At 39.2% G+C, this 15,686-nt stretch overlaps 1 protein-coding gene across 6 annotated transcripts in view; it reads left to right on the top strand.

Annotated features, from left to right (window-relative positions):
• Positions 1-15,686, top strand: part of SOBP (sine oculis binding protein homolog) — a 158,095-nt gene that overhangs the window by 9,625 nt on the left and 132,784 nt on the right. For all 6 annotated transcript variants that reach the window (XR_009244906.1, XM_058660128.1, XM_058660120.1 and 3 more), the window contains exons 2-3: positions 4,560-4,698; positions 6,468-6,653. Coding sequence is in view for 5 of the 6 variants with exons in the window: in XM_058660128.1 (XP_058516111.1) it covers positions 4,560-4,698; positions 6,468-6,653 (325 nt within the window). In the remaining variant the exon portion in view is untranslated. The remainder of the gene's footprint in view (positions 1-4,559; positions 4,699-6,467; positions 6,654-15,686) is intronic.

The following is a 15,686-nucleotide window of genomic DNA, read 5'->3' as shown; positions in this document are numbered from 1 at the left end:
TTTGACATTTGTGTGGGATTTCCAATTGAACAAGGAGGATGTCTAATGAATATCCTGTGAATTAAGATCTCTCTCATACACTCAAAAAGAATTTTTCTTACTGCAGAAAGAACTCAGAAGGAGTGAAAAAGTAGTAGAATTTCTTTTCCATCTGTCTCAGTTATGAAGATATTACACGTTCAGACTATACATCAGCATTGTCTTTCCCTTAGGAGACCTGGAGGTGCGGGGAACTGGGGAGGGTAAGCAGGAGATAGGGGATTCAGATAGGCTTATTAGAAGTACAAAGCAATTACAGATAGATGTGATGTCAGGGAATTCTAGAATGAGAGGATTCATTTTTTAATTGTGAATGTTGGGCTCTTCGCCTTCAACCATACAAGTAAATAAAAGGAGCTGAGGCCAATGATCAAATCTGAAAGCAAGTGAAATCTCAACAGAGGTTGTTACATTCTGATTGACAACCTCTTCATATTTGATATAAGCATCTGGTGGAATGATTTCTTTGTAAAGTGAGGCTACCACTTAGGTTCACTCGAAATTTATTGTGGAAACTAAATACTTAACATATAGGGTTATTGAAAGGAACAAGAGTGTTAAAAGACATAGAACCAGGACCGGCATGGTGGCGTAATGGCTAAAGTCCTCACCTTGCATGCGCCAGGATCTCATATGGGCGCCGATTCTAATCCCAGCAGCCCTGCTTCCTATCCAGATCCCTGGTTGTGGCCTGGGAAAGCAGTCAAGGATGGCCCAAAGCCTTGGGACTCTGCTCCTGTGTGGGAGACCTGGAGGAAGTTCCTTGCTCCTGGCTCCAGATCAGCACAGCACCGGCCATTGCGGTCACTTGGGGAGTGAATCATCGGACGAAAGATCTTCCTCTCTGTCTTTCCTCCTCTCTGTATATCCGACTTTGTAATAAAAATAAATAAACCTTAAAAAAAAAAAAAGACACAGAAACACTGTAAGGTATTAGATGCTATGCTTGTAATGATAGTGACCTGTTTTCCAAATCCAAGTTGGACCACATGGTGGGAGAAAGGATTTTTGTGTTACTTCCAAGGGAGAGAGGTGGTCTACAAAATGTAGTTTGGATGCCAGAGTACTGAAATCTGTGGCACATTTGGAAAGTTAATGGGAGCAATGATACGATATTTGCAATAATGAATGTTCAATAAAATCTGTGTTACCACTGTAATCATATCTAAGATATATACACATATATATATACATATATATGTATTTTATCTATAATGAGTAAGAGTTCTTTGATTCTTTAGGATCCTCAAGCTATGAGGGACTTCTGAGAACCCCTGTTTTGTTTTTTTTCCTAGGTCTCCAGCAGAAACAGTGAGTAAAAATTTGGGTGGGAACAAATTTTACAACCTCCAGGAGTCAGTAACTTATTTTATTACCAAACATCTTGACCTCAGAATTTCTGAGTTTCAACTCTAATCATCTTTTTTTTTCTGTTTTAAAGAATGAGAAATATAGTTAAGAGATATGCTTTTGAAGACAAACTTCTTCTTTAAAGGATTTTTTTTAAAGAAAGGTTTGTTTATTTTTATTGGAAAGACAGATTTACAGAGAGAAGGAGAGATAGATCCTCCATCTGCTGGTTTACTCTGCAAATGGCTGCAACACCCTGAGCTAGGTCAGTCTGAATCCAGGAGCCAGGAGCCTCTTCTGGGTCTAACATGTGTGTGCAGGGTCCTAATCCTTTGGACCATCCTCCTTTGCTTTCTTCGGCTACAGACAGGGAGCTGAATGGGAAGTGGAGCAGCTGGTATACAAATTGGTGGCCATATGGGTTGTTAGAGTTTGCAGGTTTAGCCATTACACCAGCCCCTAATGGATGTTAATACAAATAATGCTGTGAAAAAGAGATCTGCAGTAATTCTCTGCCAGAATGATTTGAAAATCCTTGAAGGCCATAAACATTACACTCATTTCCCCCAGAAAATGTGATATTTCTTGGGTGATAACTGCAGAAGTCTATTTTACTTGCTTTCACTTAGCACTATAATAAGTCCATATGATATCTAGCATTGAACTCCGCCTAGGAATTTAAAAAAATGTTTCCTGGGGTTCTTTGATTTCTTAATGCAGTATTTAAGACAGAATTAATAGTCTGCTTCTTGTAGCTATCTTAAAAGAAATTTTGCTATTCTCTCTTTCATCTGGCTCTTTTTTTTATGAAACTTTGGAAACTTACGGTTTGAGATTATACAAGCTTTTTGTTTTCTGCTTTGCAGTTCTGTATCAAAGCATTTTTAATCTTTATTTTTGATGACATAAGAGAATGTTTTAGGGTTTGTTTTCCCTGACACTTGTAGTAACTCAAAAATCATAGACTAGATTAAGTTCGTATTGATTGTTCCATGAAGTCTTGGAGTTTTCAGCAGAAACTATGAACTAAATGGTACAGTTAAGGTGCCCAAACAATACGAATTTGGTGTTAATCATCCAGTTTCGTTTGCCATTTTTATTCAAATGTCTGAAACTTCTGGATCCCATCTCTAGGATTGGTCCTGAAAGGCTTAATGGATTTGCAGCTGGACAACAAACAAATCTATATCCTTGGCTGGGAAGTTGCTTCATGAATTATGCATCTACAGCCTTTGTGTGACTTCAGAGGTTAGACAGAATTGGAGAAAGTGGTGCCTTGATTGGAACACTAGGTAGGGTAGCCAGGAGTTATTATGCAAAAGATTTTCTGTCTTGTTGACACAGTTCTTCTAGAGATTGGGGCAAACAGCACCTGGACCAATAGGCTGGCTTTTACATGTCTTTTAATGCTGTTGGGAATTGGTTTTTGATGCAAGCTCTAAGCCTCATCCTTGGAGATTTCTGCTGCCAGACCACTGATGGAGGACCTCGGTTTGTGTGCTTAAGGACTGTCATTCCCAAGTCAGGCTGCCTGCTCAGGGAAAGAAATTAGGTGTTAGCGAAGACTGACACCTTCTTAAAAGGATCACCTTTGATTGAATGGAGCAGTGTTTAGCCCAGTCCTCCTTAGTGGTATTCCCGAAGTTGCTGTGCTTATTATTCATATCGATCATAACATCTTTGTGTGTTCATGAAGAGAATGTCTATTTAATGTGGACATGACCAGCCATCAAAGAATAAATGCCTCGCTGAAGCACAGTGTGGCTGTCTGTTGGCCTTGTGGATGACAACCCTGAATCACCCCGGCTCTATTTCTTTTTTTAATTGCTAGTGCATGGTACCTTCACAGATTGACCCCATTGGAGCCCGGAATTTAAGTGAGCACTAAAGCGAAAAACAAACAAACAAACAAAAAAAACAAAACAAAAAAACCCCCTGCGCACCTTGTGGGTGATTTGAAATGCTATGATAGCTTTGTTTTTTTGGATTCAGTACGGAATAGCTTTTATTTTTTATGCACCCTACCCCCTGGTGAAATCTAACGTCATGAAATTCAGGAAAACATGGAGTCCACACACTGAAGCCACTCACACCCTGGTTTAGCCTTAGTGCTTTGTTTCAAGCACATGTGTTATACTTAACAGTGTAATTTAGAAATGACAGCTTTGAAGGAAAACAGTAAGAGATTCTTTGGGTCACAGAGGTTTTAATATACGGTTTTTCTAGCTTAATGCAGGAGACTCTTAGTCTGTTGCCAGGCAGAATTGTTTAAGGTAGAAATAAACATTAAGATTTTAGCACACAGATTCACATTTTGTTTCCAGACCTAGCAACTGATCAATTGATAAAATAGTGATCTGCTCTGTAATACTAAATTTGTCCAATTATACTTGTTATTTTTGGCTTGATGTCCGTAATAACAGGCACAATAATAATGTCCAACATTTATAGATTGATTTACAGTTCATAAATCTGGGCTGGCTAATAACCTTGAAGTTACTTGTACTTTTATGTTTTTGTCAAGAGATAATCATGGTGACCTTTGATTTCATGGAGAAAGAATCTTAATGAAATTTGCAAAGCAAATTATGCATTGACCTTAAAAACTGCTCTTCTGAAAGGGAAAGCTAAAAAGGGAGACCCTTATACCCTATTGAGCTTTCTGTTGGCAAGGGTTGACAATTGAGAAATTATGTCTTTGTTAAGACTTTGTTTTCTCTGAAAGAAGAGTCCTGTTAAACAACACTGAACTCAGAGAGCAATGCTAATTTAAAACTATCTGAACCACATAAAAGTTGATTGTTTCCATTTTTCAATTTTTTTCTTAGCTTGTTTTGTCCTCTACCTTTCAATATTTTTATATTACCATGGAGTATAGACTTTGCAGAAGAATATGCTAAAATATGACTTCCCATTCATAAGAGAAACTGACAAATGCCTTTTCCTTATTATCTTTGAATTGCAAATGTCTGAGGTCCTGCTGTAATTGGATGCATCATTCTGAGATTTAAATGCATTATAATTTTTGAATGTGACTTGAAAAATGAATACTACTCTGGGGGAAGTGGGGCTGAGCTGGCAATAAATGGTGTGGAGCAAACAATTCAATTTATGCATTCTTTTCAGTTATTGATTATAGAAATAAGTAGTTGCTTATGCTTCTCTTATAGAACTTTGCAGAAAACACCATGAATGAACTCCTTGGCTGGTATGGCTATGATAAGGTTGAATTAAAAGATGGTGAAGATATTGAATTCAGGAGCTACCCTACAGATGGGGAGAGCCGGCAGCACATTTCTGTTCTCAAAGGTAATGACATTTAATGTCCCTTTGTTCATTCAGAGAAGGATTAACTATCTCAACCTGCCAGAATTGAGTTGCTTTGGGACTCATTTTGTTGATTGTGCCCAAGGTTGATTTAAATATACATCCTCAGCAGTGTTTTTCCCAAAAGCGGAATTGCACACAATGTAAGAACACAACCTAAAACAAAAATGGACTTGACTTCATCTCCTTCCAGTAGTGGGAAAGGAGACAGGGGCTAGTGACCTTCAGGGCTATTGTACAAATATATATATATAGTACAGGGCTATATATACAAAGAGACAATGTTGGCTAACTGACTCTAGATTTACAATCCCTATAATATATTCCATCAGACTATTGAGGACTGATCTGTTATGTTCAAAGTTTGATTTAGATTTTCAGATTGCAAGCAAGATACATTGTTATTTTGCAAATCCCCATTTTCTTTTTCTTTCTTTTTTTTGGTGAGAATTCTAAAGGGAAGCTCTATTTTCATTTTGTATGTAATATTTCTGTCTTTCTCTGACCCCACCGTCTTGACTAGGGTAAAAAAAATGAATAACAGAAAGTAGTCAATAATCGCCTCCCATATTATTTTCTAAGAAAATTCAGGAAAGCCAAGAGAAAGAGGAGAAATTACAGAGGCTCAACAGAGTTGAATGAGCATTGATTTTCCCGATCAGTATCAGTGCCAGGTAGCTCATGGAAGATGTTTGTATGAGCACCAAATTTATGAACCTGTATGTGTTTGCAAAGGATAAGAGAAATAACCCGTTTGGGCAACTTTATAAGATGTAGGTAGAGCTAATTGTATATCATCCCTGGCGGTGTCACCAGCATTCGCATTGCATTCAGAATCTATTGGTGTAAATAAGCATTTTATTTTCAGTCTTTAAGATAGTCCTTGTCCTTATATGCCCAGGAATTGAGTGTAGAGGCACTGTCCTACAGGCATGTGGAACTGAATATATTGACTTTTATGTTAAGCTTGCTATGAAATTGTGCATACACATCATGTTAGAGAGATAGCATCATCCATTTCATTGCAAGTGAAAAATGCAAGCTGTGAGTTTGTATTCTATAAACTAATAGCTCTTATACTAGTTGGCTCAGGTAACAATCTTTGCCTCTGGGGAATGTGGAAAGAGAGTGTGCCAGGATACATCACTGGAGGGAAAAAGTTGCTTTCCATGGTTGAGAGTGTGTTTAATGATTCATTTGCAAGGATGAAATGTGTGCGAAGTTCATAACATTCTCATTTTTCTTTACATTCATTTTTGTTAATTTTTAATATTACCAATCACCTGTAAAATAGTAGCTCTCTTCTGAATTATCTGCTTCTTTCTTATGTTTTCATTTGATTATTACAGCCCAAGTTTATGATACAGTGGAATCTGGTTACAGTGTTGGGGGAAGGCACATTTTAGGCTTTCTCCCTGGTACCTGCTATATATCACTTTCCACATGGAAAAGGTTAATTGCCTCTCAATTTTCTATGGGATTTTACGGTGCTAAAATTCATCGCCATGATTCAGCTGGGATATTAGCTATCATAGTGGAGCAAATTATAAAGAAGCTTGTTGGAAATTTATGGTAACAGGACTAAAAAGGTCCAGAATGGACTCTAGAGTTCTAATAAATTGTATAAAGATTTGAAAGAAAAAATGTGTTTTGTTACATGACCATTTTGGTTGAGAAAAATAACAAAAATTAAGTCTGCTGAATAAATTCTTCTGTCATTTTGAATATGTATATATTCTTTTTTTTTATAGAAAATTCTATGCCAAAACCAAAATTACCTGAGGACAGTGTTATTTCGCCATACAATATAAGCACAGGCTATTCAGGGCTTGCCACTGGAAACGGACTCAGTGACTCACCTGCAGGGCCCAAGGATCATGGCAATGTGCCCATTATCGTACCTTTAATTCCACCACCTTTTATAAAGCCACCAGCAGGTAAGCTACTACTAGGGTTTCTGCGGCTAATGATTCTGAGGAGTTTGTTTTCACTGTCTTACAAATAATTATTAAACGTTTCAGCTACCTTGGTAAAGTCCATTTCAGGAATTTTATAGCCTAGTTAGTGCATGTATTGTTTAAAATATTATTGTATTATTAGGAGAATTTTCTGCTGTTGTTTAGGCTGTACACTTTCAACCAATAATAAATTGTTTCTACCATTAGCTTCAAGAAAATTTTCTTCTCTGAAGTCACCTGCTTAAAAAATGGATGAGACAATTAAAAATAAGTAAGATACATGTAAATGACTGGCTAGCAAAAAAAAAAAAAAAGAAATTTTGGTTTAACTGTTGATACAGAAAGAGAGCCACATCTTCTCTGCATTTTCTTTTTTTTTTTTTTTTTAAAGATTTATTCGTTTCCCATTAGAAAGTCAGATATACAGAGAGGAGGAGAGACAGAGAGGAGGAGAGACAGAGAGGAAGACCCTCCGTCTGATGACTCACCTCCCAAGTGAACGCAACTGCCGGTGCTGCACCGATCCGGACCAGGAGCCCAAATAATCCTCTTCCAGGTCTCCCACATGGGTTCAGGATCCCAGGGCCTTGGGCCGTCCTCTACTGCCTCTCCAGGCCACAAGCAGGGAGCTGGATGGGAAGTGGAGCCGCCGGGATCAGAACCGGCACCCACATGAGATCCTGGTGCCTTCAAGGCGAGGACTTTAGCCGCTAGGCCACGGCACCGGGCCTTCTCTGCATTTTCTGAGAAATGGGTTAATCTTGTAAAACTTCATAAAGGAGCATGAGGTAGCGTGTTTCTTATCAAGCCTTCCTTAAGTTCTGTTCAAGAGATAACTTTGGTTGTGAATCTCCACAGATTTCCTTCTAATGCTTGCAAACCCCTCTCTAAGAACTTTTAAAGAAATGGCGAACTGAATATCACATACATGGAAATATAATCAGTTCCTTTATATTTTTAGAAAATAAGAAGACAGTATATTGGACCTGAGTGGGAGTGGGCTGTTACGTGATGAGGCAAACAGATACGTTACACACTGAGAAAGAAGTCACGTAACATTCTGTCCGTCTTGCTGTGAAATGCTGGGATTACGCTAGGCTGTGCCATTGTGACACTAGTTATTTTTCTTTGTTTTGAGTTGAATCTGATAAATGCTGATTTTCAAAACTGTGCTTATGGTAACATACAACAGATAATGCTTTTAATTTTATTAGTGGGGTTTGGTTATGTTTCCATAAGCAGAAAAGATATGTTAGATGAAAGTAACTCAGCTTGTATTATAGATATATTCACGTTCTAAGTGTCTTTTCCTTCATGGGTATGGCTAAATTCTCTTGCTTGGCCTACTACATTTTTGCAGTAGAACTGTCCTTTCAGACTAAGTCTCTTACATATGCCATTTATTCTACTTCCTTGTCAAAATGGTTTGTAATTGTCTTTGTCTACTAATTGCAGATATAATTGGTCTGTCATATGAAGTGTATCTTATTAATGCCTCTATTCTTCTTCAGGTGGTTGTTTTGTGATATGAAGGGGACCAAATTTATTTCCCAAGGATCAAGGGCAAGCTTTGCACAGGCCAACTGGGGAAATAGTTGTGATTGCTTTCGTAAGCACAGAGTTCATGCTCTCACGCATGTTCATGTAGCTTAGGTGAGGGGCGGTGTTGGCAATGAGGCTATCAGTCAGGCAGTATGATTGACTCACAGGAACAGTGGCTTCAGATTCAGACAGATGGAGTTCACATCTAGGCTTTCTCGTTTCCAGCTCTGCAGATGTGGACAAGTTCTAAAAGCTCTCTGCCCTGCAATTTCTCTTCTGTAAGATGATGGGGATAGTACTGCCTCAAAGGGGTCGTTCTGGAGAGGTTATAAAAATCATCTAGCGTAGTGTCTGCCTCACAAATCAGTTAGTAAATACCATACCTCTTTTTTTTTCTTTTTCAATTCTTATTCTGGCCTAGAGTTATCATGCACATAATTTGTGCATAAAAAGCTGTGCATCCAAATGCAGATTTATCCCCGAGATTTATTGGGGCAAAGCAGACAGCTTTAGAAATTAGCATAGCTGAGGCAAACAGGAGTTTGGCATGCCAAAAAACCTGCCCTGAAGTTTCCTGCTGAGCCAGCCACGTGGAATTCAAGCACACAGCTTCTATTTAACTCTAATTCCACATCAGATCAGGAAATAAATATGAAAAGGGATAGATGCCAAAAACCGAACCTTGGAAGTCTTAGGCATAGGAGCTCTGGGGAGTTAGAAGCCAGAGTGACAGAACACCAGTAGTTTTGTGCTGTCTTCCATGAAGTTCCAAGGCGCTATCTGTTGAAAACAAACTGTAGGGAAGGACATGTTTAATTTTCTGTGTCTGCTGTAAAACTTGGCTTTGTCCACCTCCAGGGCTCTCTATAAAAAGACAAAGATGGAGAGTGGTTCTTTGCTTTCAGTTAACTTACTCTGTTAGTCTCTCAGCAGAAACTTATGTGGGAAGATGAATTTTGCTTTAGTTGCACTAGGTCAGGAGTCAACAAATCTTTTCTGGAAGGTGCCAGGTAGTATTTTAGGCTTTCTGGGCTGATTGTCTCCATCACAGCTGCAGGATTCTGCTATTGTAGCAGAAAGACAGCCATGGAGGACAGATAAACAAGTGATCGTGGCTATGTTCCCATAAAACTTTATTTGCAAAAGAAGCAATGTTTGGGGTTTGGCCCAGGGACTGTAGTTGGCTGAGCCTTGCCTTGGGTGAGATTAACCAAAGTCTTATGATAATAGGAGGTTGAATAGTGTTTTAAAGAACCAGGCAGTGAACTTTGCTGAGATACTTCTCTGTGTGATAGCATAGTGAGGAGACAGTAACAGGAACAGGAAACTGTGTTTTCAGGGTATGTGATGGTCTCTGGCTCACCAGAATTGGTGAAATGAATGGCTTATATTCTAATTCTATGGCACATGTATAGGGCAAGGACCAACAATGTTGCTGTTCCCTGAGAGACAATGTTATTATTCTATATGGTTTAATTCCAACCTGTTCAGACAGCTGACCTTGATGCCATCATTCTTGTTTATCTATGGCTAAATAAAGGCCATAAATTTTTCAAAAACTTCCACCTGGTTGATTGTTTTGGTTTTTTTCTTTGCTGAAGCTTTTAGCCAAGTTTTACTTGAGGTACACCCATCATTCATTCTGTGCATGCGTAAAGGTTAACATGGCATTCCTGATAGGGAGTAATCAAGGGCAGTGACTAGAAGCAGAAGGCCCCTTTACTAATCAGCCCCTCTGAATAATTAAGATTTTATTGCATCACGCAGTTGTCTACAACTGAAGACTGGGAAGATGCAAATTTTGTGTGTACCTTATGCTATACTGTACTTTTGTCCTGAACCTGGCTGTACAAGAATGGTGGTGGTAATGCTGTATGTTTGTATTAAATCTTTTACAGTTTCTGAAACTCATTGACAATCATTATTCATTTAAACTCTACAATTACTCTGGGAAATGGCATGTATGATATAATTAAAGAACTGAAGGTAGTAAATGATTTTTTCAAAGTCATGTAGCTTCTAAATACTCAAGTCAAGAATAGTACTAAGGTCTTTCTGACTACTAATACAGTATTTTTTTTAAAATATAAAGTTACCTTTTCATCATATTTTAAAACTTTCCTGAGCTGTTTTAGTATCATTTAGGGTGATACTACTTCCAGACTCCCCAGTAATCGGATATTTTCCTGCAAATGGTTGTTTTTCGAAGTTCATGTCTCCTGGGAGAATCCGTGAATTCTTCCCCAGCCCTGAGAGCCAGTGGTTCTGTGAACCTGAGTGACCTGGCAGGGGTAGAACCCAGGTTGGTTTTGAAGTACTTGTCATGATGAGGCTAGTTGCATCTCTTTCAGGGTGCCAGAGGGCTCCATCCGGTTCCCAAGAGTGCATTCGTGCACTCAGACAGGCTGAACTCTGGATCCCACCCATGGCTTGGCAGGCAGTGGGCCCAGTGGAATACTTGTGATTGGGAACATGGTGATACCCTGTTTTCTTGCATTTCCACTCTCCTTTTTCACAGCTGCATACGGAAGTATGAGTGTAGCTTTTGGGCCTGGAGAACTGCTGTTCAGGCTCTCCCACCTCCCACCTTCTTGTGTTTGGTGATGAGCACAGCATTGGCCTTGCTTTGGCCTCGCTTGTTTGTGTCTGTCTTCTTGAGCAGAGTTGCCTGCCCTCCCTTCCCCCTCAGAGACAGCCTTTGCTATGCCATTTGTGACATCACAGGTGTTACTATGGTAACAGACTTGCTATAAACAGACGATAAAGGTCCTGATTTTGCTTTTTTTTCCTCTCCCATACAGGGAAGGGACTCACCATGATGCCTAAGTAATAATCACAGACTTTTCTTTCTGCAGACTCTAGGGGGTGAATAGAATAGTCATTTAAAAAAATGCTGTAATAATATTAGAAAGTAATAGAAACCATTGACCAGCTCTTTCTGTTCAGTCCAACATACCTTGATCGTTTAGCCTGAACAAAAGCAAAAAGCTTCTTTGCTGATCATGAACATAGGCTTCAGGGATAAGACATTTATCAGCGGGAGATTTAGAAGATAATTCAGGTTAATTATATCGTAACCTTGCTGTAATTCTTCTTGCATTAGAAATTTTCATGTGGGTCCTACCCTTTGGGACTTTCGAGAGGGTTGTGTCTATCCGGGGCTTTGGTCTTGGATTGTGAGCACAGTGCTATAGTGTATCCTCATTAAAACACTTGTCCCTGCCCCGCTCCTGCCAAGTCCAGTGAGTGAATTTAAGCATTCAGAGAGGATTTTTTTTGATAACGCGGTTTTTACTGAGACCCCATCAGGGCCTTTGCTGCTATATGAGTCTGATGGCACCTGCTTCTGACTGCCATCATTCTGGCTGTGTTGGATCTTCCCTGTCTTGTCAGTCCGTGGACAGAGGGAAGACTTTGGGCCATATGGGATTCAAACTAGGATTGTTGTCTCCTTGTTTCATTCTCATGCTTCACCTCAATATTTTGCTCCCGAGAGTTAAAAAAAAAAAAAAAAAAAAAAAAAAAAGAAGAAGAAGAACTGTCGGTGTAATTGCTTTGCTTCACAAGGAAAGAGAAGCAACTTTTAGGCCCGGCGTGGTGGCCTAGCAGCTAAAGTTCTCTTTGAATGCGCCAGGATCCCATATGGGCGCCTAATCCCGACAGCCCCGCTTCCCATCCAGCTTCCTGCTTGTGGCCTGGGAAAGCAGTTGAGGATGGCCCAAAGCCTTGGGACCCTGAACCTGCATGGGAGACCTGGAGGAGGCTCCTGGCTCCTGGCTTCAGATCGGCTCTGGCCATTGCGGTCACTTGGGGAGTGAATCATCGGACGGAAAATCTTCCTCTCTGTCTCTTCTCCTCTCTGTATATCTGACTTTGCAGTAAAAATAAATAAATCTTTTTAAAAAAAGAGAGAAGCAACTTTTCTGCCTAGTGAAAGTGCCATCACTGCAGAAAACACAGTACCTGGGAAACCACAGTTTAGAACTGAGTCTTGACAGGTTTCTTCAGAGGCTTACAACTTGCTTCTTCTGAGTCCAGAATCCCTGCACATCTCCGAGTACTTTAAAATGCAAGGGCAGGTGAAACAAAGGAGGGAGTAGACTACCCCTAGTGCATTTGTGTTAGTTTTAAATCCATTGCCTCGCCTGCCAAGTGATAAGTGCCGTTCCTCTTCCTCTCCACCACACTCGGAGGGCTGGGGCGGATGGTGGGGTGCATCCACACTGCGCACTAGGAAGAGCAGCTGCAGCTCCTGAGACCGCCTTGGGTTCCTGTGTGCTGCTGCGTCTTGTCTTTCTTTGAAAACAGTGACCGTTTCCTGTCCTCCAGGATGACTTGCTTTCAGTGAGCTTTCCAAACTTTGTGTTCAGTCATAGTCATGGAAATCTGATATATTTTTTTCAGGCCAATCGTGAAATTCCTAAGAGGTTCTAAGAACTGGGCTTTAAGGAACCGTTAGCTTAACTGAGAATATGGAAACATTCTTGTGATCTGCTAAGCTCTGTGTATATAACTGAGTAACCCACAGTTAATAAGCATGTTACTTTTTGGCTCTGAGCATTCTTACATGGAGTTGTGCTTTCAGGGAAGTCAGAATCAGAATGTGGTTTGCATTATGGTCATTGTTTATTTTATCTGATATTCAATATTCTTAGGGCTTGCATGTGAATGATGTATTCCAAATAGCCACCGAGAAAACAGGATTTAATCAAAATTGCCTTGGCATTTATTTATTTGTCCAGCTTTCAAAATATGATTATTAAATAAAATTACCTAGCTTTAATGGGATTTGGATGACTTACTATTCTGAGTTCACCAGCTCTAGTTCTCAAAAATGATAGAGGTTCACTGAACCCTCAGTTTTATAAACCACCTAGCTCAAGGACAGGATGGCTTATGATGGGTGTCAGGAATAGGAGGAGTTAATGACATGATGATATAATTTCATCACAGCTAATATTTTTGAGTACCTATTATTGTCCAGACATTGTGCTACAAATAAATCATATCACCTAATTTTTCCAACGAATTTCTGTGGATGCTATTATTAATCTTGTTTTACAGATGAGAAAACAGATGCAGAGAAATTAGGCAACTTGCCTGAGGTCACAAAAGTTAGGAGAGCTGATATTTGAAACTCCATGTTGCGTTTCCTTAACCCTTATTCATAGACACTGGATTATTCAAAACACGAAACCAGTCTTTCAGTCCATGAAGGATTTATTGAATGGTTCTTATATAGTACCAAAGAGTACAAATGTATGTCATCATCTGCATCAAGCAAGCACTTACAGTTTGCTTGGGTTTTTTTTTTTTAAAGATTTTATTATTATTGGAAAGCCGGATATACAGAGGAGGAGAGACAGAGAGGAAGATCTTCCGTCCGATGATTCACTCCCCAAGTGAGCCGCAACGGGCCGGTGTGCACCAATCCGATGCCGGGAACCAGGAACCTCTTCTGGGTCTCCCACGCGGGTGCAGGGTCCTAAAGCTTTGGGCCGTCCTCGACTGCTTTCCCAGGCCACAAGCAGGGAGCTGGATGGGAAGTGGAGCTGCCGGGATTAGAACCGGCGCCCATATGGGATCCTGGGGCTTTCAAGGCGAGGACTTTGGCCGCTAGGCCACGCCGCTGGGCCCTTGGTTGGGATTTAATTAAGACCATTATTTTAGTTTGACTTGGAAGGTATGATACAATTTTAGCTATCTTTGGAGGGTGCATGATTAGAGAACAAGGGCTAAAATGGAGTAGCAGAAAGTCTAGTTACTTTACAGAAAGCAAGAAGTGATGTATTTTATTCATTTATAGAGATATGGCACCTATAGCAATGTAGGCTAGAAAACAGTCATTTTCAAATTCAAGGGGATAAAAAAATAAAAAAAAATACGAAAGCCGAAAATGTTAGCTACTATGGTATGCATCCCATTTTATCTTTATACATATTGACAAGAGTTCTTGGAAAAGTGTCTTGCAAATTTTAGTGTGTTCAATTGTTCATACATCTCGGTGGGACATGCCATTTGAGTGGTGGCAGAATGTGTGGAAAACGTCCAGAGCAAGAGTTGTAAGACCTGCTAACCTTGCCGTTGCTTGCCCTGTAGTCCTTGAAAAGTCATTTGGCCTTTCTGATCCTCAGCTGCTTGTCTGCAAAATGATGTGATCTTAGGTGATGTGTAATTTCCTGACATTTAAAAAATCCTGATTTTATGACTCCTATGGTTCATTGTTTCTCTGATTTTGTGATTTGAAACAGTATATTTTAATATGCCATAATACTTGTTAATTGAGGAAATTGAAAGCAAACTCAACTATATGTGTTGACAGAGAGAGAAGTAAGAGGAGAATTAGATTGAAAGAGAGTGATACTGTCATCTGATTTATTACACAGTACAGGGCAAGGGCTGCAGCTGGGAGTTGAGAACTCAATCCAGGTCCCAACTGGTAGACAAAAACCTACTTGAGCTGTTATGTCCCTTCCAAGGGCCCACCTTAGCAGGAAGCTGGAATCAGGAGCTGGACATTAAACCCAGGCACTTCACAGAGAGGATACTGTGTACTCACCAGCTGCTTCAACCTTTAGACCCCACATCCATTCCTATGACAACTTTTAGTGACTGTTAGTTTTTTTTTTTTTTTTTTTTTTTTTAAGATTTATTTTATTTTCATTACAAAGTCAGATATACTGAGAGGAGGAGAGATAGAGAGGAAGTGGAGCTGCCGGGATTAGAACCAGCGGCCATATGGGATCAAGGCAAGGACCTTAGCCACTAGGCCACGCCGCCGAGCCCAGTGACTGTTAGTTTTTACTCTGAATCAAGGAGTGCCTTGAAAGACTTTTCCACTGAAAAAATGTAACATTTTAAGAAATAAATTTTACATTGAAAAAATTGAAAACTAGCATTTTAAGATTAAAATTAGCATTTTAAGAAAAATGTTAGAATGTATGAAAAACAAGTAAACAAATGTCACCCATATATTTTAGACGTAACTATTTTGGTGTTACACATAAGTAATGATTACTGGAAATAATCACTAGAATTTCTATGAAATTTACTTTGTATTTAATTTAGTTAGCTCTTCAAAACAGGCCTGGAAAAAGTAGAAAGCCTCAGTAGTTCTACATTTATTAAGGTAAATCAAGAATATTGTAGATATAGATGCCTCAATGTTAAATGCTATGAAATATTTAAAGAAAATAATAAAATGCACTACATGTTAAGGGCACATTAAGTAAACAGAATGATCATTTAAATGTAATTTGATTAAATTAAAATAAAACATTCTGTTTACCATGATCACTGATGAAAAAATTCATATGAAATTATAGAAAATTAAAGCCAGTGATCTATTCAAAAGAAAAATAGATTATACCTAATCTGTGTTTTTTAATAGGAGTCAAAGATTGGCTTAAATTTTAAAAACCAGTCAATATATGAGTAGTTAACACATCAGAAGAATAAAGTAAAGCTTCA

This window comes from Ochotona princeps, chromosome 1 (genome assembly GCF_030435755.1).
Source record: "Ochotona princeps isolate mOchPri1 chromosome 1, mOchPri1.hap1, whole genome shotgun sequence".
Classification (NCBI taxonomy): domain Eukaryota; kingdom Metazoa; phylum Chordata; class Mammalia; order Lagomorpha; family Ochotonidae; genus Ochotona; species Ochotona princeps.
The sequence above is the reverse complement of the archived record's forward strand: the minus strand, read 5'-3'. Positions and strand labels throughout refer to the sequence as shown.